Raw genomic sequence first — 24,544 nt, 5'->3', positions numbered from 1 at the left:
ATGAAAATCTCACGCGACGCGTATGGGCTATAGCTCATGTAGTCTTGTAAATTTGCTGGTGGCAGTTTCCCAACTTAACAGGCTACAAGTGTCTTGTATAAAATTTTTCATCTCGACTTCCTCTACACAGCTATGCTACGTTGTAAACAATAAGCGTTTACACCCTTTATATACTTCACTAATGAGGAGGTAGTGAATAGAATTGGGGAGAAGAGAAATTTGTAGCACAACTGGACTAGAAGAAGGGATCGGTTGGTAGGACATGTTCTGAGGCATCAAGTGATCACCAATTTAGTACTGGAGGGCAGCGTGGAGGGTAAAACTCATAGAGGTAGGCCAAGAGATGAATATACTAAGCAGATTCAGGAGGATGTAAGTTGCAGTAGGTACTGCGAGATGAAGAAGCTTGCACAGGATAGAGTGGCATGGAGAGCTGCATCAAACCAGTCTCAGGACTGAAGACCACCACCACAACAACAACAACCTATGTAACCTGCACTTAATCAATAAATATTTATTTTATTCAAAATGAGAGTGTTTGTTTCTTTTGTGAAAAATCTTTACCCTCCATTTGAACTTCGTCACAGTCGTGTAAAAGAGCCCGGTGATAAATTTTGATTCAGGGTCCGTCTAAGACAAACTATGCCACTGTTAGTGGCGTCAATTTAATTGCATGGGCTTACCCGCCTTGACGCTAGATGGCAGAACTTGTTTTCAATGCGCTTTGTTTTCATACGGATTGTCTGTGTTCACATGATGCCAAAGAGAACAAAATACTGCTTTGAGCGCGTGTGGGCGAATTTTGGCGGCAATATTGTTTATGCGGTGACAAAGTGTGAAAACAACAGGGTGAGATATGTCACAGAAGAATACGCTGTTTTCTTACTTCGGGCAGCCAAGTAAACGGAAATCTACAGGGCAAAACCCGTGTAGTGCCGAACAGAAAGTAAATGGAGCAGATGGGAAGCGGAGTAGAGGTAAATAATTGAGTTATAGTACTGCTGATACTCTAATGAAAGAGTGAGCGAATGAGTGTTGGTGTTGTGGGGGGGTTTGCACGTGAATCGTTCAGTTGAACGTATTCGAACATTGTCAATGCGCTCAGCTGTTGCTTACTGTGTGTATACTAATAGAGTGAAATATATTGACGAACCATAAGATCTCGGGAGCATGCAGCATGTGTAATTTATCCCATTGTTATTGAGTATTAACAGTCCATCCTGTACGTCGTAAGAGCATTGCCTCTAGGTTCTCTGCTTTGCATAACATGGGATCCTATGTTACTTTAGGTTTAGGGAAGTTGTTAAATCGCGTAATGCGTCTTCATAATTTTTACAATTGAACGTAACAGGCAAATTTATTTTTGGTTTTTGTTAGAAAATAGGATTTGTTTTACTCTCAAAGTAGGCCTAGCCCTAATTGGAATCTTAGTTGACAGTGTTATCGATGCTGTTTTGTTAGTGAAGTGGTACCGGAAAAAATAACATAAGTTACATTACTTATGTTAATTTCTACTGTTTATTAGTTTCAGTGTAATGATAGTGTTTTAATGCAGGAATTTTGGTTCTATATAGAATGTTCACTAACGCACGTGACATTTGTTTACTGGATAGGCAATTCATTCATGAGGTCCAGAGGGCTGTAGATAGTGGAGCACAGGGTGGTGTTATGTTTCTAGACACCAGGAAATCCTTCAAAACAATTTCTTATTGTTACCCATAACCAAAGCACATGCTCGTGTATATATAATAGGTGACTATTTTCAATGTTTGTTGCCATGCTGTTTTAAATTTTTGTAATTTTTAAATTGAATTTGTAATTTTAAATAAATTGACAACCATTTTAATTGGGATAGATTACTACTCTCCACAAGTATGAGACATTGGGCTGCATACAGGAACATTTACAGGTGGACTGTTGGATATTACACACACACACACACACACACACACACACACACACACACACACACACACACGGGCACTGGGTCCTGATTACAGAGAGTGTAGAATAGGATGTGTGACATGGTGGATGAGGACAAGGATGGGAGTGACGAAGAGGGGAGGCTTTATTGACATATGTATATGCAAGAAGGAAGTTGTGTTTTTCCTTATTGAGGGATATATGTTACAAGCTAGCGACAAAAACAAAAAGGTAAGATTTTAGCCATGTCATTTAGCTGTGGCATTCATTTGCTCTATTGTTTATAGTCCATATTAACATTCACAGTCTTTTGGAGTTGGGTTACTGGAAGAGGGAGAGAAGAGTTAAAGAGCTGTGGTGTTCATTCAATTAAATGTTGCTGTGTGTAGTTAAATGGATATTCAGGTGGAACACACTTCAGTGTATGCCCTCGTTTTATGCTTACTGGTACTTAGTTGTAGCATGCTCTGTAGGAGACATTCTGTACAATACCCTTGTAGCAAAATGGATGTTGGCCACACTCAAAAAACATAATTCCAAGCTGACAAGATAAGGCACAAGTGTATGAAACAGACTGTATTTTGATGTGATGTTTAAAGCTTTCCCGGCAGACTGTATTTTCATTGAGAGAAGGCACACTTGAGAAATTGTCCTTCTGTTTTAATTTTTCAAGACTGTGGCAATAATTTTAGGAACTTGGTAATGGAACTGTTCAGCAGGTTTCACCCCTTGTTAACTTGAAACTGTTAAAGGATCATCCATCATTTAATGAGAACATAGTGCAGAGTCTTCGGAGGAAGAGGGATGATTGAAGATTTAATAAATAGATTAATGATGACTGGGGAATAACATCCTCGTTACTGCATGTGGAGGCATTTCCCAAGTTTTTCTTGTGGGTTATTGTAATAGCAGTGAATCCTTGCTCTCCAAAACTAATGTCACTGTTACTTAGAACAAATTTCCAGCCGGCCGTGGTGGCCGAGTGGTTCTAGGCGCTTCAGTCCGGAACCGCGCGACTGCTACGGTCACAGGTTCGAATCCTTCCTCGGGCATGGATGTGTGTGATGTCCTTAGGTTAGTTCTAGGGGACTGATGACCTCAGATGTTAAGTCACATAGTGCTCAGAGCCATTTGAACCATTTTTGAAACAAATTTCCAATGACAAGACTAAGGCAGGAAATTTTTCGTCGCTGGCCATTCTACATTCTGCAAACCACTGTAAGGTGTCCAGCAGAACAGTTGACAACATATGGAAACTTGGTTCTGGCTGTGAGTCATGCTCAGATAGCCAAATGGCAAGGCGACCACTCGCGATAAACGGAAAATCCGGGTTTAAATCCCGGTCATTGTTATCATTCCATTATACAGCTGATAGTTGTCCGTATCCACAACTGTGAATAAATTTTATGTGTCTCTACATACTATGCTGCCTTTTTCTTGCACAGTATCCTGCAAACAAGTAATGAAGGAGAGCTTGTAGATTCCATATTCCTAAATTTGCTGAAAGCATTTGGCACAGTGTCACATTGCAGTCCGTTAACAAAAGTCAGAGCAAATGGATTAGGTTCTCAGATGTGTGTGAGGTTTAAAGACTTTTTTAAGTTGAGAAACCCAGTAGTGGACTTATTGTCTTAGATGGCGGGTAGTCCTAGGAATACCCCAGGGAAGTGTAATAAGACCACTCTTCATCTCTATATACATAAACTATTATAGTAATGGGGGTGAGCCAGTGTTGCCAACAATGTTGGAGTGAAAGAAATGGACAAAAACCCCAAAAAAAGAAAAAAATAGACTTCTGTAAGGAATTGCAATGGAGACGAACCGTAGCTGTCATTTGTCCTTATTTAGTCATGACAAGAATGCAAAATTAGTAACTAATATTATTTATTTACATATTATTTATTACAGTTCAAGCATTGAAAAATTTATTTTTCAAATTTTTTATTCATTTTTTTAAAAATTTTAGTTCATTTTTTAAATTTTTTTTTTTATTTTTTAAATATTGATGCCTCCACTACCCGGTGCAGATTGCATAAGAGGCACAGAGGTTAAATGAATGGTAAATGCACCTCATGACATATACGAGGTGCGACAATAAGTAATGAGACGGATGTGAAAAAAAAAAAATGTTGCTTACCGTTTTACTCTAGTTTAGTGTTGTCACCATCAGAGTAGTTCCCTTCTGATTACACACACTTTTTCCAACACTTTTGCCATTGATGGTAATATTTCTGGAACTTACCTTCTGTAATATCCTCCAAGACCCTCGTCACAGCTTTTTGGACATCTTGTGTTGTTTGAAAATTATGCCCCTTGACCACCATTTTGGTAGTACTGAAATTTGTTTTGAGGTTAAAAATGGGATGGCATGGTATCGTGATTCTTGCACAAATCTTTCTCATACCAAGACCTTCAGTTATTATTAGACGAACTGTTTCTCAATTGATGTTCAGTTCTTCTGCAATCATTTTCAGGGATAATCTTCGATCAGATCGTACGAGTTCATGCACCCTGGCCAAGTTGACATCCATCTGTGAGGTTGATGATTGTCCATTGTAGTCTGTATCTTCAACATTAGTTCAGCCTTTACTAAACATTTTATGCAAGTGAAAAACTTGAGCTCTTGACATAACCTCATCTCCAAAAGCTTTCTGAAGCTTACCGTAAGTTTTCGTCGCGTTTTCACCCAATTTAGTGCAAAAATAAATGGCATGCCGTTGCGCAATATTATGCGGTTCCATTTCAGTGACGAGAGACACAAACACGTGTTAACTTGTTACAGCACAACTCACGACTGAGAAGCTGCATTGATGTGCCGCTTGGACTAGAAGCAGCTTATAGACCAAGGTCAAAGAAATTGTGCCTACGGAAGCCTGCAGAGTTGCTACTTCTTGCAAAGAAAATCACTCATTCCTTTATTGTCGCACCTCGTGAGTTTGGAACATCGGCTTGGAGGAGTGTAAAAAGAGGTTGTCTCTTTTCCATTGTAGTAGAAGCCTTGTCTGCTGCAAACCCCGTTAAATTTTCTTTGTAGGGGATATTAGTTTTTTTGAAAAAGATAGTATGTTCGTCTAATCTGATGAACCAAACACAATTAACACTCTAAAATGAGTGACGAGCTGAGTTCAACAACTCAGTGCCATACTTGGTAGAGTTTTCCACAAACTAATGTTTTACAATGTTCTGCTACTAGACAGGGAAACCACGTTCCACAAAAGTTAACTTTTAGTGTGTGCACAGTGACATTAGTCAATGTGCTGCCAAAGTTTGTGAACCATTCAACCATGGCGACTGGACAGTTGGTGGAGTTGCAGAGGCCAGGCGGTGTCCATCGAAAAGACAGCCAGTCGACAGCAGGTGGCGGCGTCATAGTGGAGTAGATGTCCATCAGTTGCTCTGGCTTGACACGAACTCTCTCTGGACAGCGGTGCGCGGGCCTAAATTTTGTCACATGGCAGGATGTTGCAGGAACTATTTTAGTTCACATGGGTCGCTGATACAAATGTCTCCCCTGGTGGCGCTGCTAGGGCCACCTAGTGGAACTGCTGCAAAACTGTTTTCTGTTGTTATTGTGCCATGTGGGTTGATGGCCGTACAGGCGAATGCTGCAACATGTCAGTTTGCTGCCAATGAACTAACAATTTTCTAGTGGAGTTATACTGTTCCATCACGTACAGGCAGAAGCTCATAAAAAGTATCAATAATATCCCCTGCATTAACACGTGTGACTAGACACAAGTGTTTTGTAATGCTTATATCTGTGGATTCATCCACAGTTACAGGAAATGTATTTTCTCTAGTCCCTAGTCACACCCTATGTTAGCTGTTAATGCCAGTCACACTCTTCATGATGGATGTCACTTTTGTCCACCTCCAAGTAACTTTTTTTGAAATCTCTTTATCTGGATGAACTGAGTTAACAAATTGCTGTAAACGTTCCATTATGTTGAAAGAACAATTGTATTCTGCTACAAACGTGCTCAGTCTTACTTTTGTTGCTTTTATCTGGTGGTTTAATATGAAGTACTTACTATAGTCTGATTAAAATTACTTGATAGTTGATGTCCATCACTTGCGACTACAGTGTTGTCACATTGGCTGCTGACTATCACTTCGTTATAAGTGACACACACACACACACACACACACACACACACACACACACACACACACACTGTGTCACTACACAAATTCTGTTAATGTGCAATGCGGAGCAATGTTGGAAGCGGCTACCATGAGGTATAACAGAGAGAAGAGATGCTCTGTCAACAACAGATTTTAAGTGACCAATGACTAAACTGCGGCACATGATGCGTTTTGTAGCCCTGAATTTAAACCCATGACCGAAGCCAACCCACAACCTCATGATGTGCAGTGTATTGGAGAAAACAGCAGTCAACAGTCTGTGGCGAACTAAAATCATGACAGCTTTGTTCGTGCCAGTCACAGCTAATCTCTGTGAGCAAACTCAAGACAGAAAAATGTCAGTTTCAGCACTGGAAAACAAATTGCAATTTCTTGCTGTCATTTGTTGGTAACCTGAAACTGTCCTCACACTTGGCTACATGAACTGCCATTTTACCAACCGAAGTGCAGTCCTGGTTGGCACTTGTTATAGATTATAGACAATACTGGCACATTTAAAATGAAAAAATGAATGATAGGGAGAAAAATAAGGGCAAATAAAAAAGTCAGTACAATAATGAAAACGATACAGTAAAGTACCAGAAATTTAAAAAATACATTTGTATCAGGTAACTGAATAAAAATGTAGGTTTTTGATTGGATTTAGAAATAAAAACAGTTACTATTTTTCATGAGTTTCGTATCTACAACCTTCTAGACAAGAAGTCACCCCCCCCCCCCCCCCCTGCAGGTCTGGGGGTTAGAATAGGCCCGAGGTATTCCTGCCTGTCGTACAAGGCAACTAAAAGGAGTTTCACATGTTTCGGCCTTTATGTGATGGTTGCCTGTAGGGTTTGACCTCCATTCTTCAAAATTTTCCTGAAGAGCGAGCCAATTGGGGAAGGGCACCCACCTTAAAAGGTGCATCGTGTCCATCGTGCATTGAGAGCTTTAGCCCACTTTCTCATCGTCGCATTCCAGTCCCACCCATTCTCCATCTCTTGGGCGAGGACACCTTCCTGGGTGTGTTTTCCACCATGCACTATGCATTGTTGATTTCTGCATCGACGATGACCATGGACTTCTTTGCACCTGATATTCAGCACAGTAGCCAGTCCGTTGTGGTGGGGCCGCCATGTACCCTGTTTCTTGTAGCCCCCTGACCACACAGGGGTCGCTGTGCTGATGCCTGCGCTGTTAACTCCTCACGTATGCCAAGGGGGAGATGCACATCCCCCTGGGGCATCGGGACTACCGGCAGTGGCATCCTGCCAGGTGGCCTTTGCTGTGGCTGGGTGGTGCCTATGGGGAGGGTCCCTGGTCGGAGTGGGAGGCATCAGGGCGGATGACATGCGATGAAGCGTAGTCCATCATCTCTTGCTGGTCATGAAACATCAGCCTTCTCTAAGCGATCACGAGCTCAATTCAATGCACAGAAGAACGACCCCAAATCGTTTCCCTCCCTTGCCACACCGTGGGAGGAACATCAGGCTAAGGATGGCAGCAGATCTTATTAGCCCCGGTACCTTGTATGTTTGAGAGCTGATGGGGAATCTTTCATGACGATAAAGCCTCAGTTTTTTGTTGAGCATTTAGAGGACAAGTTTGGGGAGGTGGAGGGCTTGTCCAAAATGAAATCTGGGTCAGTCTTGATCAAAACGGCATCCTCTGCCCAGTCACAGGAGTTACTCGCTTGTGACAAGCTGGTGGATGTTTCTGTAACCATCATGCCCCATAAGAGCTTAAATATGGTCCAGGGTATCATACTTCAGAGACCTTCTTTTGCAGTCTGACAGTAAGCTGCACGCCAATTTAGAGTGGTGAGATGTACATTTTGTCCGGCATGTCCACCGGGCTCCAGAGGATAATCAGGTTGCCACCGGTGCCTTCATCTTGGCCTTTGAGGGTGATACATTGCCCGAGAAGGTCAAGGTGATGGTCTACCGGTGTGATGTAAAGCCCTATATCCCTCCCTCGATGCGGTGCTTTTACGTGCTGGAAGTTCGGCCATACGTCTTCCCACTGTGCTTCCAGCGTCACATGCTGAGATTGCGGATGCTCATCACATCCTATTACTCCATGTGCCCTGCCTCCCATCTGTGTCAACTGCAGAAAGCACCATTCGCCTTGCTCACCTGACTGCAGGATTCTCCAGAAAGAAAGGAAAACCATGGAGTACAAGATCCTGGATAGACTGACCTACACTGAGGCTAAGAGAAAATTTGAGCGCCTGCATCCTGTGGGTATGACATCGTCTATGCCACCGCTACAACAGTTATGGCACCATCAGCTACACCAACCAGGTTGCCTCTCAGAGCTGTAAGACTACACCTGCCCCCTTGATGGTGGGAGTCATTTCCCTCCCTGTTGCTCCTGCACCACCTACTTCGGTAGCAAACCCCCCCCCCCCCCCCCCAACCATCAGGGACATCCGCCCCCATTTCTAAGCTGGAGGAGTGTAAGTCCTCTTCGGCTTCTCTCGTTAGGAAGGGGCCACTTGGGTCACTCCCTTTCCAGGTTTTTTCTAGTGGGAAAGACAACACCTGCCAATGGCTGAAGAGCCCAAAAGCAGCTGGTCGTAGGGCTTCACGCTCATCCTCAGTCTCAGAGACTGAGCCAGTGAAGTCCTCCCAGCCAGGGAAACTCAAGGAGCAATGAGAGAAATCCAAAAAGAAAACCCCTACAATCAAGGAAATTGCAGTGGCACCCACACCACTGCTACCTACTAGCTCTGCGGCTGAGGATGGGGTGATTTTGGCATCTGCTGAGGACCTAGATCTCGACAGACCCTCAGACACAATGAATATAGACTGCTCAGGCAATAAATCTTTGGCAGCAGGTGACTCTGAGGCGTAAACTGCCGCATTGAATGTTCCATGCCTTCCCAGTCTCACGATGTCATCCTCCAGTGGAATTGCGGTGGTTTTTTCCACTGCTTGGCTGAGCTATGGCAACTGTTAAGCTTTACATCTGCTACCTGCATCCAGGAAGCTTGGTTCCCAGCAATGCAGGCTGCCGCCCTCCGCGGCTGTAAGGGATATTACAGGAACTTTAGCGACTATAATCGAGTGTCAGGGGGAGTCTCCGTTTATGTCCTAAACTCACTCTGTAGTGAACATGTGCCCCTTCAAACCCCTCTTGAAGCTGTAGCTGTCAGAATAAGGACAACGCAGGAAATAACTGTCTGCAATGTGTATCTTCCTCCAGATGGTGCAGTACCCCTGAATGTATTAGCTGCACTGATTGATCAACTCCGTAAACCTTTCCTACTTATGGGAGATTTTAATGCCCATAACCCCTTGTGGGGTGGTACCATGCTTACTGGCCGAGGCAGAGATGTCGAAACTTTACTGTTGCAATTCGACCTCTGCGTCTTAAATACTGGGGCCGCCACACATTTCAGTGTGGCTCATGGTAGTTACTCGGCCATTGATTTATCAATTTGCAACCCGGGACTTGTCCCATCTATCCACTGGAGAGCACATGACAACCTGTGTGGTTGTGACCACTTCCCCATCTTCCTGTCACTGCCCCAGCATCAGGCATGCGAACACCTGCCCAGATGGGCTTTGAACAAGGTGGAAAGGGGAAGTTTCACCTCTGCTGTCATCGCTGAATCTTCCCCACACAGTAACATCCATGTATCCATGTGATGGTTGAGCAGGTGACTAGCACAATTGTTTCTGCGGTAGAAAACGCAATCCCTCGCCCTTCAGGATGCCCGAGGCGTGAGGCAGTCCATTGGTGGTCAGTTGAACTCACTAAAGCAATTAAGGAGTGTTGGCGAGCTCTACAGCAGCATAAGCGGCACCCTTCCCTGGAGCACCTCAAAGCCTTGAAACTGCTCCGTGCCCATGTTCGTTACCTTATCAAACAACGGAAGGAGGAGTGTTGGGAGAGATACGTCTCCAGCATTGGGTGCCACATGTCACCTTCCCAAGTCTGGGCAAAGATCAAACGTCTTTTCAGGTGTCAAGCCCCAACAGCTGTCCCCAGTGTTGTCATAAATGGCGAGTTATGTACAGACGCAAACGCGATTGCCGAGCACTTTACTGAGCATCGGAGAATTACCCCCCAGCCTTTCGCACACTCAGATGGCAACTGGAAGGGATCATCCTCTCATTCACTACATGCTGCAGTGAATCCTATAACGCCCCATTTACAGCGTGGGAGCTCCTCAGTGCCCTTGCACATTGCCCCGACACAGCTCCTGGGCCTGATCGCATCCACAGCCAGATGATTAAACATCTCTCATTTGACTACAAATGACATCTCTTCATCATCTTCAACCAGATCTGGTGCGATGGCATCTTTCCATCGCAATGGCTTGAGAGCGCCATCACCGAGCGAGGTGGCGCAGTGGTTAGCACACTGGACTCGCATTCGGGAGGACGACGGTTCAATCCCGTCTCCAGCCATCCTGATTTAGGTTTTCCGTGATTTCCCTAAATCGTTTCAGGCAAATGCCGGGATGGTTCCTTTGAAAGGGCACGGCCGATTTCCTTCCCCATCCTTCCCTAACCCGAGCTTGCGCTCCGTCTCTAATGACCTCGTTGTCGACGGGACGTTAAACAACACTAACCAACTAACCTGAGAGCACCATCATTCCGGTGCTCAAACCCGGTAAAAACCCGCTTGATGTGGAGAGCTATTGGCCCATCAGCCTCACCAACGTTCTTTGTATGCTGCTGGAACGTATGGTACGTCAGCGGTTGGGTTGGGTCCTGGAGTCACGTGGCTTGCTGGCTCCATGTCAGGGCAGCTTCCGCCAGGGTCGCTGTACCACTGATAATCTTGTGTCCAATGAGTCTGCCATCCGAGCAGCCTTTTCCAGACGGCAACACCAGATTGCCGTCTTTTTTGACTTGCATAAAGCATACGACATGACTTGGTGACATCATATCCTTGCCACATTGTATTAGTGGGGTCTCCGGGACAACTCGCAATTTTTATCCGAAACTTCCTGTCGCTCCTTACGTTCCCTGTCCAAGTTGGTGACTCCCATAGTTCCATCCATATCCAGGAGAATGGAGTCCTACAGGGCTCTGTATTGAGCGTCTCTATTTTTAGTGGCCATTAACGGTCTAGCAGCAGCTGTCGGGCCCTCTGTTTCACCTTCTCTGTGTGCAGACGACTTCTGCATTTCGTATTGCTGCTCCAGTACTGTTGTTGCTGAGCAGCACCTCCAGGGAGCCATCCACAAGGCGCAGTCATGGGCTGTAGCTCATGGCTTCCAGTTTTCAGTCGCAAAGTCGTGTGTCATGTACTTCTGTCGGCATCATACCGTTCAACCGGAACGCGCACTTTACCTTAATGACGATCCACTCACTGTAGTGGAGACACATCAATTCCTAGGACTGGTTTTCGACACTCGATTGACTTGGCTCCCTAATATTTGTCAGCTTAAGCAGAAGTGCTGGCAGCATCTCAGTTCACTCCATTGCCTGAGCAACACCAATTGGGGTGTAAGCTGCTGCAGCCCTACAGAGCCCTTGTCCAATCCCGAATTGACTATGGAAGTATGGTTTATGGTTTGGCAGCGCCCTCAGCATTGCATTTACTCGACCCTGTGCAACACTGTGGGGTCCACAAATATGCCCAGCAACCACTCACCAATCACCAGACTTCGTGCCCAAGATGCTTGTGCAAGTGCTTGCCTTACTCGCCGGTCGGACCTCTCATACCGTTGTCCTTGATCATTACCACTCTCCACGCCACAACACGCCCCATCCCCCATCAACGACCTCAAGCAAAGTTCTTAAGGCCTCAAACCATATCGAGCTAGTGGTGCCAGGAATTCGAAAGGAAATGCCACCACGGCTCAAAGCGTAGGTACAAGAAACTCTGCATCTCCCTGATTGCCTTGATCCAAAGCTTTCAGTATGTCATGTGAGAAAAGTGTAAGTTGGGTTTCACATGATCCGTGTTTTCGAAATCCATGCTGTTTGGGATTAACAAGGTCATTCTGTTAAGATAAATTGTTATGTTTGAGCTCAGAACATGTCCTAAGATTTTACAAGGATATTGTCAAGGATATTGGACAGTAGTTTTGTGGATCACTTCCACTACGACCTGTGCCTTTTTCCAAGAAGTGGACATGGCTTTTTGTTTGAGGGATGTACAGTAGGTTATAGTTAGAAGAGGGGCTACTCCTGGAATGTAGTGGTAGTTTGCTGCACCAGCTATAGTTTGTTTGTCATGAAATATGGTATAGCTTTTAATTATTGTAATGAAATATCTCTTGCGTCTTTTATGTGCCTAGGGAAGTATATGTACCACCAGATAACATTGTTTTAAAGGTCAATGAGAAGCATGCTCACAACAAAGTAATTTTTCCATGAGATATGGAAAGTATACATAATAGAAAATTAATATTTCTTTTTTTTTTTTGTGGTTGGGGGGGGGGGGGGGGTGCAGTAAGCATGTATACAACCAGCTTAATTGTTTTATTATTCTAATGGGAATGTACACTGAGGTACAAAAGAAACTGGTACAGAAAGGGCGTATTCAAATACAGAGATGTGTAAACACACAGAATACGGCGCTGCGGTCGGCAACGCCTATATAAGCATCAAGTATCTGGTGCAGTTGTTAGATTGGTTACAGCTGCTACAATGGTAGGTTATGAAGATTTAAATGAGTTTGAACTGGGTGTTACAATCGGCGCATGAGCGATGGGACACAGCATCTCAGAGGTAGCGATAAAGTGGGGATTTTCCCATATGACCATTTCGTGGGTATACCGTGAATATAAGGAATCTGGTAAAACATCAAATATCTGACATTGCTGCAGTTGGAGAAAGATCCTGCCAGAATGGGATGGACGACGACTGAAGAGAATCGTTACACGTGACAAAAGTGCAACCCTGCCGCAAATTGCTGCAGATTTCAGTGCAGGGCCATTAACGAAACATCATCAATATGGCACGACACAGAGATTTACGCCTTGCCTGGGCCCATCAACACCAATATTGGACTGTTGATGACTGGAAACATGCTGCCTGGTCAGACGAGTCTCATTTCAAATAGTATCCAGCTCATGGACGTGTAAGAGTATGGAGCCAACCTCATGAATCCATTTACCCCGCATGTCAGCAGGGGACTATTCAAGCTGGTGGACACTCTGTAATGGTGTGGGACATGTGCAGTTGGAGTAATATGGGACTGGACAATGCGACACCCCACACGTCAAGAATTGCTAGAGTGGCTGCAGGAACACTCTTCTGAGTTTAAACACTTTCACTGGCCATCAAACTCCCCAGACGTGAAGATTATTGAGCGTTGCAATGTGCTGTTCAGAAGAGATCTCCACCCCCTCGTACTCTTATGGATTGGTGGACAACCCTGCAGGATTCATGATGTCAAATGCCTCAAGCACTTCTTCAGTCATTAGTCGAGTACATGCTACATTGTGTTGCCTCTGTAACTAGTTTATGAGTAAAGTCTGCTTCACACACATTAGTAATGTAACAGTGCCATGACCAGCCCATTGTACTGCCAATGTGTTAGAAGGTATTGCTCTAGAAATTTAAAGAGCGATGTTCACACTTTCTGTTTTCTCACTTCACATCTGGCATGGTGATATTGTTGTGTTGTGCAGTAGTTTATCATCATAAACACGAATAAAGAAAAACATATTGAATTAATACGAAACCTCCCTTTGTTGAACGATCTCTCCAATCCCAAGTACATGGACACAGAGCTGAAGAATACACTTTGGACTAAAATAGAAGCAAAAATAAAAGCAACTGGCAATGAAATACTTGTATATATCTTTAATTTAAATCATTAAATAGTGGCAATGTAAGCAAAAGAGCATTGTTTTAACAATATAGGTGTAACATTTTCTTATATGTAGGTTCTTGATAACCAAGGGAGAGATCCAGTCTCAGAACAAAAATATTCAGTGAATTTCTTTTACATGAAATGCATCTGTCGTTTGCATTCATTCCTTGCAAATGTGACCTTCGTATTATGTGACCCTGACCACTCGTATCCAGTTGCTGAGTGACATAATTGTATGTAGTTATTTTACTTTTTAAAGGAATTATACAGTAAGCAAGTGGCTGTAATTATGTAACTACAAACTTTAGAGTGGCTTTAATCCACCTGTTGTAAAGTCTAAATTTTTCAGGCAATATACCAAAATCGTTTTCAGTTGTCCTCTTGGCATGACTCAGACAAGAGCTGAAGTTGTGCTTACACTTGTTCAAATTATCCCTTGGATGTGGTTGCATAAAGTATGTCATTAGAACATACGAACTTGACTATCAGTGTTTGGTATGGTAGAATTTGCTCTTGCATTCACAAGGAGCCTGGTTGAAGTGCTTTACCTAAATTTTAATTGGAAGAAAATACCCATCACAGTTCTTTCCATATTCCTCAAAATCAGTAGTAACAAATGTACATCGATTGTCTACAAGAGCCAACAAAATCATCAAAAATATATTTTTGTAATTAAAGAATACTGATGTAGCGTTTGAAGGAGCCTGAATAGTAATGTGTTTCACATCCGAAGCTTCTATACAGGTGGGAAAATTCCACATTTAATAAAAATCCGTAGTGATGTTCTTCAACATTTCTTCTGTCGGAGCAGTCATAAATTTGTCCATTATATTGCCTGTAATCGTGATGTAGATTTCTCATACGATTTTGTAAACTGTACTATATCCCCTGGGGTAATTCAATGAAATCATGTTTAGTGTATCTCCAGTAGCCATATCTCAGAAAAAAGGTAGACAAAGATTTCACGGAGGGTATTAGCAGTAGCGAATCAGTATCAAACAGAACAGAAGAAAACACTAAAGACTGCAACACAAGACAATAATTATGAATGTTGATTTCATATATTTAATTATCAATAAACTGTCTAGAGTGTGTTATTTACATTATGTACTGACCAACCTTAAGCAAAAGGCGATCCATTATCTTGGTGTGATACATTTTCTCCAGTATGCGGTGCGTTTTTCAATATGAACTTGTAAGTAGTTCAGGAGGAAGTAGAGTGAATTTTCTGACATTCTGAACTATTCATAAAACTTTGCTCCATTGTCCATTCATCCAAAATCGCAGCAATCAGCATAAGATTGTCGCCTGAGAACTTTGCCATCCCAGCTGCTCAAGTGTACTGCACACACTGGAAGAAACAGCACGGCCACTTTGAATGTGTGTTGTCACGGCATTACAACTGGTGCAATCACGCGCCGGGCCAGTCATGCCACTGTCACATCACTTATTTGTGTGAAGTGAGCTTAAGAGCATTTCCTTAAAGACTGAAGTATGCAATAGTAACACCCATTTATAAACTTTAGGGGAGTTAAGAAACTGATTTCTAATTAAAGATCCATCTCTCTCCATCTCGTTTTCTCCAGCTTTTTAAGGGAAGCTTATGTGCAACAGAATATTGAATGTTTCCGACAGTAATCTTTTACTATAGCTCATATTGGTTTCTGTAAAGGCTTCTCTTCATAGAAAGGATCATATGATCTTACAAACCCAGTCCTGGTAGAACTAAATGAGAATTACCTTCTTGCACTTTTTGTGATCATGTCAGCAGCTTTAATTATGTAGATCAGAAGATTCTGCTTGGAGAAACTAATGATATGGTGTTAATGACAAAAATGGATTGTGTTAACAAATGATTCCACAGAAATAATACTAAATTGAGAGTTGGGAAACATTTGATAAGGTTTCTCACAAGGTTTAGTATGTTGCTCACACCTGCTCGTGACCGGCATAAATTGTTAATCATTTACATTGGAGGACTCTTGAAGGAAGTATCTGGACACAGGCTGAAGAGCAGAGGAACAGGTTTAAAACTGGGTGACAGCAGACAGCTCTGTTGCCTTACAGGAAGCTTCCAGAATGAGATTTTCACTCTGCAGCAGAGTGTGCGCTGATATGAAACTTCCTGGCAGACTAAAACTGTGTGCTGGACCGAGACTCGAACTCGGGACCTTTGCCTTTCGCGGGCAAGTGCTCTACCAACAGAGCTACCCAAGCACGACTCATGCCCCGTCCTCACAGCTTTACTTCCGCCAGTACCTCGTCTCCTACCTTCCAAACTTTACAGAAGCTGTCCTCACAGTTTTAATCTGCCAGGAATTTTCATATCAGCGCACAATCCGCTGCAGGGTGAAAATCTCATTCTGGAAACAACCCCAGGCTCTGGCTAAGCCATGTCTCCACAATATCCTTTCTTTCAGGAGTGCTAGTTCTGCAAGGTTCGCAGGAGAGCTTCTGTAAAGTTTGGAAGGTAGGAGACGAGGTACTGGCAGAAGTAAAGCTGTGGAGACGGGGCTTGAGTTGTGCTTGGGTAGCTCAGTTGGTAGAGCACTTGCCCGCAAAAGGCAAAGATCCCGAGTTCGAGTCTCGGTCCAGCACACAGTTTTAATCTTCCAGGAAGTTTCACTTACAGGAAGCTATTCCAAACAAATAAAAATAATTTGCATGTGCCAGAAGAAGTGAGAAACGGGCAGATATTCGATAAGGCTCCATGTGTAAAGTTCTTAGGCATCCAGATGGATAATGAATTGAGGTGGTTCCAGCTTGCACGTAAGACTATCGAGAAGCACTCAGTTATGCCTGCTATGTATTTAGAAATCTTTCTCATTGGGTTGACTTGCAGACAAGATAGCTAGTGTACTTCTCATACTTTCTTGCAATAATATCTTGAATCAATCTTCTGGAGCAGTGCAGCAGTGGTTAAAAAAAGAGTTTTTAACAGGCTATGCATGAAGCATATTATGTAAAATTGATAACGGAAAATGTTACAGGAACATTTGTAGGCCAATATATTTAATTTTTAAGGGTGGGGAATGTGTTTGGGGGGGGGGGGGGGGAGCCAAACCGCTCATTAAAAAAACTATGTTTGTTAGAAAAAGCTATTACTTGCAATTTTAATTTCTTACAAATCTATGCTAGTTATCCATGCAGTCACAGTTCTTCCCTAAGCACGCTTCATAATGTGCCAGCTGCTTCAACCTCTCCGCATAGAAGTTTTCCACCTGGGAATTGAACTAGTTGACAATGGCAGTTTCGAGTTTGTCATCTTCAGGCTGTAATCACTGGCTATGTATGGTTAGGACTGTAGGATTGAAAAGTTGCCAACAGAAATACTGAATCATGTCCTTCGTGAGGGCAGTGGTGTGTGGATATGTGTTGTCTTGAAGGGGACTGTTCCAGACAACAGTTCCTCATGCCAGCGGTTTCGGATGACACTTCAGTTTTGTGTATGTTTCACAAGACATGTCTACTGTATTTGTTGATCCACAGTGCATGAAATCAAGAAAAGGTGTGCTCTCCTGTCCTTGAAAATTGTGGCTTTGCTGACAATTTTATTTTCTCCATTATTCTCTATCCATCTCGGTACTTTAAGTTTGCCTCTTTCTCACTTCTTCACTGTCCAATGTCCAAAGTCCTATAGAGACACACACCACATGAGGTATTTATTGTACCTTTTTCTTTACTCTAACTCCAATTTGCCGCATAGTAAGTGTTTCTGTTTCTGGGAGGCTTGATTTTTCATTGCAGTTCCTGATTTTATTTCTTTTTCACGCATCCAGTCATCAGTTAACTTGCTCCCCAAATACACATGCTGAGCAACCTGTTCAGTTTGATCATCCATTGTTTTCGCTTCGTAACTTCTGTGTCATGTACTCGTGTCTCCTTATGCTATAGTTTTCTTTGTGATAATTTCATTCTGCACTCTTGCAATCATTCAAGTCTGAATAGGGTCATTCCATGTCAATTCAACCAATTTGAGAAAATGTTCCAGCTGATAGTCTCAGATTTGGCTGAAATTTAGCACACCAATGCTACCAAATGTGGAACACTCATGTACAAAATTTTAAGTTCCCCTGCCAATTAGTTCCAGAATTATGACTTGTGATTGAAGGTGGTGTGACCCGGAAATTGCAACCCGCATCTGGCAATCTATCTTCAGACGCAACTTCAGGTCTTAATAACTTTGGAACTATTCCGCACAGTCCAGTGAAATTTTTACAACCCAGTAACATCCACTTAGAGAACACACACTATGAATCAAAACACCAACAACATATTTCTGAGGGGAAATAAAAAATTCCAAAATGTGATTAAAAAAAGTAATACGTTAAAAGGTACATATTGTAGGTGCCCTCTATGCCAAATATAATTCACTCAAAAAGGGTATAAATTTTTTTGTGGTAAGCTTAATGTGGCCTAAATACACACAGAACTCTCCTTGCCCATATCTGTCACACAAACAGAGTTACATACACACAAAAATATGAAAAATTAATTGCAAAACATGGATTTTCGAAGTGTGGTAGCACAAAAGGGACAAGTGATATCCCAGCCAAATTTCAAACACTGCGTAAGTAGACCATAATATAATATGTCGCAAAATTTCAACTTGTTATTGCAAGGCATTTGTGTACAATGGAAGTTGACATAGATGTATTTGGTTACGTTTCTTTTAACACGATTTAGCAAGTAATAGTGATGATGCAAACAGCTTGTTTCAGATAAAGCTGTAGCAATTAGTGGGAACCATTAGACAACAGAAAGTTAAACAATGGTAGTTTTCAGGGAGAGAATGAGTCATTGTTAGGCAGGAACAACAAAGGAAACAAGCAACAAATACAGGTTACACATGTTTTTAAGATTTTAGTTTAGACTGGTAACTACTGTTGTGGAAAGTCAGTATGGAGGCAGAAGAGTGTACTAGTGGTGCTTTTGTTCAAACAAGTTGCAGTATTGGTAGAGCACAAGCATCTGAATGTCATAAAACAACATATGGAACAAAATGTTGCATTCGCTTTGTTCTGCATGATCTGGATGAATCGGACCAAGATTTGTTGCTATGAAGATTCCGGATACACCCTGTGGGCACACGAAGTACAGTTCCAGAAAACTTTAGTGTTTGTTATCATCATATGAAAGTGTTTCTGGATAAGTATTCTTTCCTACAAAATAGTTGTTTTGATCCATTTCGGATTCATAAGAAGACAGTGAAGTGTAGCCTCAGAGAAATAGATACAAAATCAGTATTGAAAGTGAATCAGTGCATGGGACTTAACATGAAACCAGGACAAAAGTTATGTTCCGGGTGTGTTACACTGCTAAAAAATGAAGAATATTCTGACAATTTACATGACAGGGACGAAGAGCATCAGCCACCTATAACCACGGCAGATGAGCAGTTAAATACTTCAGTGACTGCTCTTGGTTTGTCTCCCATGAAGACACACAAAGTTGGGAAAAGGGACAGGTCCAGCTATGGTAGAAGAAAACTACAAGAAGCTCAAATGGAAGTAAAACACAAAATAGCTGACACACTAATGGTGGAAGAGGAAGGACTATCTGCTTCAAAGGAACAGAAATCATGCCAGGAATGCTCTGATTTGGACAAAATTGTGCATGATTTGAAAGAAAAATGTGCCATATCCACACGCCAGAAAAAAGTAGCTATTCTTATCCTTGCATCTTCCAGCTGGTCTATTGACTACACTGCAAAGGAATTCAATGTTTCTACAGATATGGTAAAGCAAGCTAGAAAAATAAAAGAAACTCAAGGAGTGCTTCCACAACTTCAGCAGGCTCAGGGTAAGCAATTGAGTTCAGAAATAAAGTTGCTAGTGTCGGAGTTTTATGAAAATGACTACAGCCGAATAATGCCTGGAAAAAAATACTATGTAACGGTGAAAATGGGACATGTACGTATACAGATGCAAAAAAGACTGTTGCTATGCAACATATCAGAACTATATGTAGAATTCAAGAAAAAGTATCCCAATACCAAAGTAGGTTTATCATCTTTTTTCAATCTTCGGCCAAAATGGGTTGTGCCTGTAAGTGCAAGGGGCACACACAATGTTTGTGTATGTGAGACCCATCAAAATGCTAAGCTGATGTTTGCTGCTATAAATGATTCTGGTCTGGATTAAAAGGTGCAATGAAGCTGCTAGTGTGTGACATCAGTTCCTACCAGGTGTGAAAAGTGTCCTGGTAAGGCAAATCTTGCAGAACACATGAATAATAAACTGTATGGTGAACTCCTTATGGATGATGATGAACTTGTTTCTTATAAACAATGGACACATATGGATCGCACAAGTCTTGAAACAAAGCAAAGTACAGTGGAAGATTTTGTTGAAATGTGTTGTCAAAAAATGGACAAACTGACCACACACAGCAACAGCACAATCGGCTTATCTCCAGTTTTGTAAGGACAATTTGAAACAAGATGAAATTATAGTAATACCAGACTTTTCTGAAAATTATGCATTTATAGTTCAAGATGCCATCCAAGGATATCATTAGGACAGCGGTCAAGCAACTCTCCAGCCATTTGCGACTTACTATAGAGGTGAATCAGGTGATGTGTTTGCCATGAACCTGTGCGTTTTTAGTGACTGTTTAATTCATGGTGCCATTGCAGTTTATGCCCACATTCGCACTGTCATGGCATATGTGAAAAACCAGCTGCCTCACATACATTTTGCTAAATACTTCAGTGATGGGACTGCTAGTCAGTACAAAAACTGTAAAAATCTCAAAAATTTATGCATGCATTACTGTGATTTTCAGATTCATGCAGAATGGAATTTTTTCGCAATGAGTCGTGGTAAAAATGTATGTGATGGTATTGGTGCTACCATTAAGCGCATGGCATCACGAGCTAGTCTGCAGCACCCTACAGAAGGTCATATTCTAACACCTCTTCAATTATTTACCTGGGCACAGAAAAATATCTCTGGCATACAATCATTCTATGTTTCGAGGTGAAATCAGTTGAAGAGTTGCTAAAAAGCAGGGTAGAACACGTTAAAACTGTTGCAGGCACAAGGAGCCATCATAACTTCTCTCCAGCGGACTCTGACAATGTGCAGATGAGCAGACTGTCCGGTCATAACTATAGGTTCATGCACAACATGTGTCTTCACAGTGTGTGTGACTCAGGATTGAGAAGCAAAAGCAGCAACATACAACCAGGTTGCTGTGTTATTGCTGTTTATGATGACAAATGGTGCTTAGGATGTGTTGCAGAGTGCTGTGAAGCAGAAGGTGGTGTATTTGTGAACTTCATGGCACCAGCAAGATCATTTCATTGGCCACATTTGGCAGACAGGTGTTGGATTCCTTTTGAACATATTCTTATGACGGTTCCAGTTCCTACCACAGTGTCAGGAAGACGGTACAATTTGCCACTCAGTGTACAGAGTACAGTAGCTAAAGTGTGGGAGAACTTCTGTTCAAAGCACAATCGACTAGTTTTTAGCAGTTAAAGTACAGTAAACATTAATGGTAGTTGTGTTAATCTGTCTATATGTTGTTGCTTAGTGATTAAACAGTTGTGGTAGAGGATAAGAAGAGGCTAAAGAGTTTACGATATGTTTTTACAAAATTGTGTTGTGGAACAATGGCCACATCACCAAATACATCTGTCAACTTCCATTGTACACAAATGTCGTGCAATAACATGCTGAAATTTTGAGATATATATCATTATGGTCTACTTATGCAGTGTGTGAAATTTGGCTTGAATACCACTTGTCCCTTTTGTGCTACCACACTTCGAAAATCCATGTTTTTCCGGTAATTTTTCCAATTTTTGTATTTTCGTGTGCATGTAACTCAATTTTTGTGACTGATATGGGCATGATGAGTTCTGTGTGTGTTTAGGCCACATGAAGCTTACCACAAAAAAATTTATACCCTTTTTGAGTGAATTATATTTGGCATAGAGGGCACCTACAATATGTACCTTTTAACGTATTAAAAAATGTAATCACATTTTGGAATTTTTTTATTTCACCTCAGAAATATGTTGGTGTTTTGATTCATAGTGTGTGTTCTCTAAGTGGATGTTTCTCGGTTGTAAAAATTTCACTGGACTGTGTGGAATAGTTCCAAAGTTATTAAGACCTGAAGTTGCGTCTGAAGATAGATTGCCAGATGCGCCACCTTCTTTCACAAGTGATAATTCTGGAACTAATTGGCAGGGGGAACTAATACTTTGTACACGAGTGTTCCACACATGGTAGAATTAGTGTACTGAATTTCAGTTAAATCTGAGACTATGAGCTGGAGCCCCTGGTTGAACTGACATGGAATAACCCAGTGCAGGGAGAGTGCTATGTTTCAAAGCAATAGCATTTCATCAGCTAAACAGATGTTGCTGATCTTCCTGCATTCTTCTCTAGTTGTACTGCATTCATTATCAAACAGGTTGTTTCACAATTCATATTGCAGGTTTCTAGAGTTGAAGAGGGGGTTTAATTCGTAGTCTTGAAGGGACTCATGTCCAGAAATGAACTGTTTGAATATAAAAGAAGTTACAGGATGGAACCACTTTGAAATCTTTCACTTAATGGTACAGTCTGTAATGGTAGAGCTGTTCAACACATGTACCTAGACCTTTTTTAATCATCTCAGCCTGTCATGTGCCATTTATGGCATCAGAGCTCAGTTGTCTCCACTGCGTGCGTACCATGAAGTGGTAGATTTGAGAGTGATGTGATCTTCTAACTTGGTACATTTCCAGCCATGGTTTCCTTATCAAAATTTTATCCACTAAATCGCCTCTACATCCTCTGGAGGTCAATCTATCATACTATTTCTTACCTTCATGGTTGTCTTCTGTCTTGTGTGCAACTGCTTAATTAGTCTCGCCTCATTACAATTCATCTTCAGTTTTTAATTTCAATCATCTTATTTCATTTCATGTAGTCAGGAATATTTTTTATGCCTGATAATTGCATAACATTAGTCTTTTTAACATTAAGGATTAAGCTGTTTGTTGCGAACCCATTGTAAGCTTTTTTCCATTATTCTCCTGGTTGTGTAAGGTATGGATGTGTTTGGACCATTTATCAATGTACTTCATCATCATACTAATTTTCGTATTACTAATTAGTGCCTGAAGATGTTCAGTGCTACCAGTTGAACCACACTATTTCCTTCTGTTCTGTCCATTGGCTTCTTGTAATCCAGGTCTACAGCCCCAATAATTTTTTTTTAAATGAAGTAGTTTACCACTTTTGGCTGTGAAAAGCCAAAAGCGAAAGTGATGTAATTTAAAGTGCGTGTCATCTATTACTAGCATAACACTGAACTCGAACATCTAAATAATGTCTTAATTTCTCATTGCTTATAACGTGATATAGTGATATTTAATGTTTTCCAGCAAAAACTGATATAAATATCAACTGGAAAAACTGTGTAGCATAAAGATATTCTGCTTTTATAACGGCATTGCTATGTAATGTAAAAGCTGTTTTTCTGCCCTCAGCACATGCATCCAAAAGACTAATTAGATTATTCATGGAGAATTGCACTGCTTTGCTACTGCACTTGGTAAAAGTGTTTGCAGTGGACTTGAGGCACTGCTTAAAAACTTACTTGATAAAGCAAGTTCCCAATGGACATTTGAAAATCAAATCGTAGTAGCTAAGCAGCTGTAGAATTTGGCTCAAGAAACCATTTCTGGTATTCATTTAGAATTATACAACTTAGGTATACTGGCAAAGTAAGGTCATTGGCTCAACACAGTAATTCAAAAACCACGTGAATTTCAGGCTGCAGTGAAGGTATATTCTGAGTGGTAAACTAAGTATGCAAGCAAGTTCTAAACAGCATACTTGCTCAGAAGATCTGTGTGTCACTGAAGATGGACTTGGTACAGTTGCTTCAACTAGTAGGGCCAATTTTAGAAGTTTCTTGCTGTTTGCTTATGTTCTTGAAAAGACATCTATCTACTTAATTCAAAGGCATTCTTCACTCAAAGGGACGTGCTGTCTTTTTTTTTTTTCCATCCTGATCCAAACGTAGAAATCTTGGATGTGCTAACTGATTGTATTCTATGGAAGACTGATGCTACAATGTGTACTGGAACAGTGTACATTGACCTTGCGTTAGGTACCATCACCACTGTCACCGCATTTAAAAAGAAATCTATGAAAGGTATTATAAAAATTACTTCAAGTAAAATAGTTAAAGTGATTGATTTGTATAGGTTTTTAATTCAGTTAGAATCATTCTGTTTTCAGTAAAATGCTGTTTAAAATCTTTCTAAAAAATGCAGATTATGCTCATTAAATTCACTCTTATGCAGTTGTTTCTATTTGAAGTAACTTTTATTACATAGTTATCTCATCAGGTGTATGCTAAAGATTAAAATATGTAATATGATTCTTACTAATTAACTTAATAGCTCTGCTTCATTTTCAAAGGAAAGCATTGATTACACAGTTTGTTTTTAAAATCTCTAAGTTATTTTATTTAAGGGGAGTTAGAACGTAAAAAATATTTTATTACTTTTTTGGATTTTTATCTCATTATAAAATTTGCAATTTTCTGAAAATATATATATTACTTACATGGGAAGTATTTTATTTTTTATATATAACTAAACCAGTTGAAAATGTTAAAAGTTTTACGTGCATTACTTCAGGATCTAATGAAATTGATCATGTCCAGAAGAAGATGGGCACCAAGTTGAGGAAGTTGAAAT

At 41.4% G+C, this 24,544-nt stretch overlaps 1 protein-coding gene across 1 annotated transcript in view; it reads left to right on the top strand.

Annotated features, from left to right (window-relative positions):
- Nucleotides 1-750: 750 nt before the first annotated feature.
- Nucleotides 751-24,544, top strand: part of LOC126195031 (DNA mismatch repair protein Msh6) — a 321,830-nt gene continuing 298,036 nt past the window's right edge. The window contains exon 1 of the mRNA XM_049933475.1: nt 751-977. Within this exon, the coding sequence (XP_049789432.1) occupies nt 857-977 (121 nt within the window). The 5' untranslated portion in view covers nt 751-856. The remainder of the gene's footprint in view (nt 978-24,544) is intronic.

Source organism: Schistocerca nitens, chromosome 7, assembly GCF_023898315.1.
Source record: "Schistocerca nitens isolate TAMUIC-IGC-003100 chromosome 7, iqSchNite1.1, whole genome shotgun sequence".
Lineage (NCBI taxonomy): Eukaryota > Metazoa > Arthropoda > Insecta > Orthoptera > Acrididae > Schistocerca > Schistocerca nitens.
The sequence above is the reverse complement of the archived record's forward strand: the minus strand, read 5'-3'. Positions and strand labels throughout refer to the sequence as shown.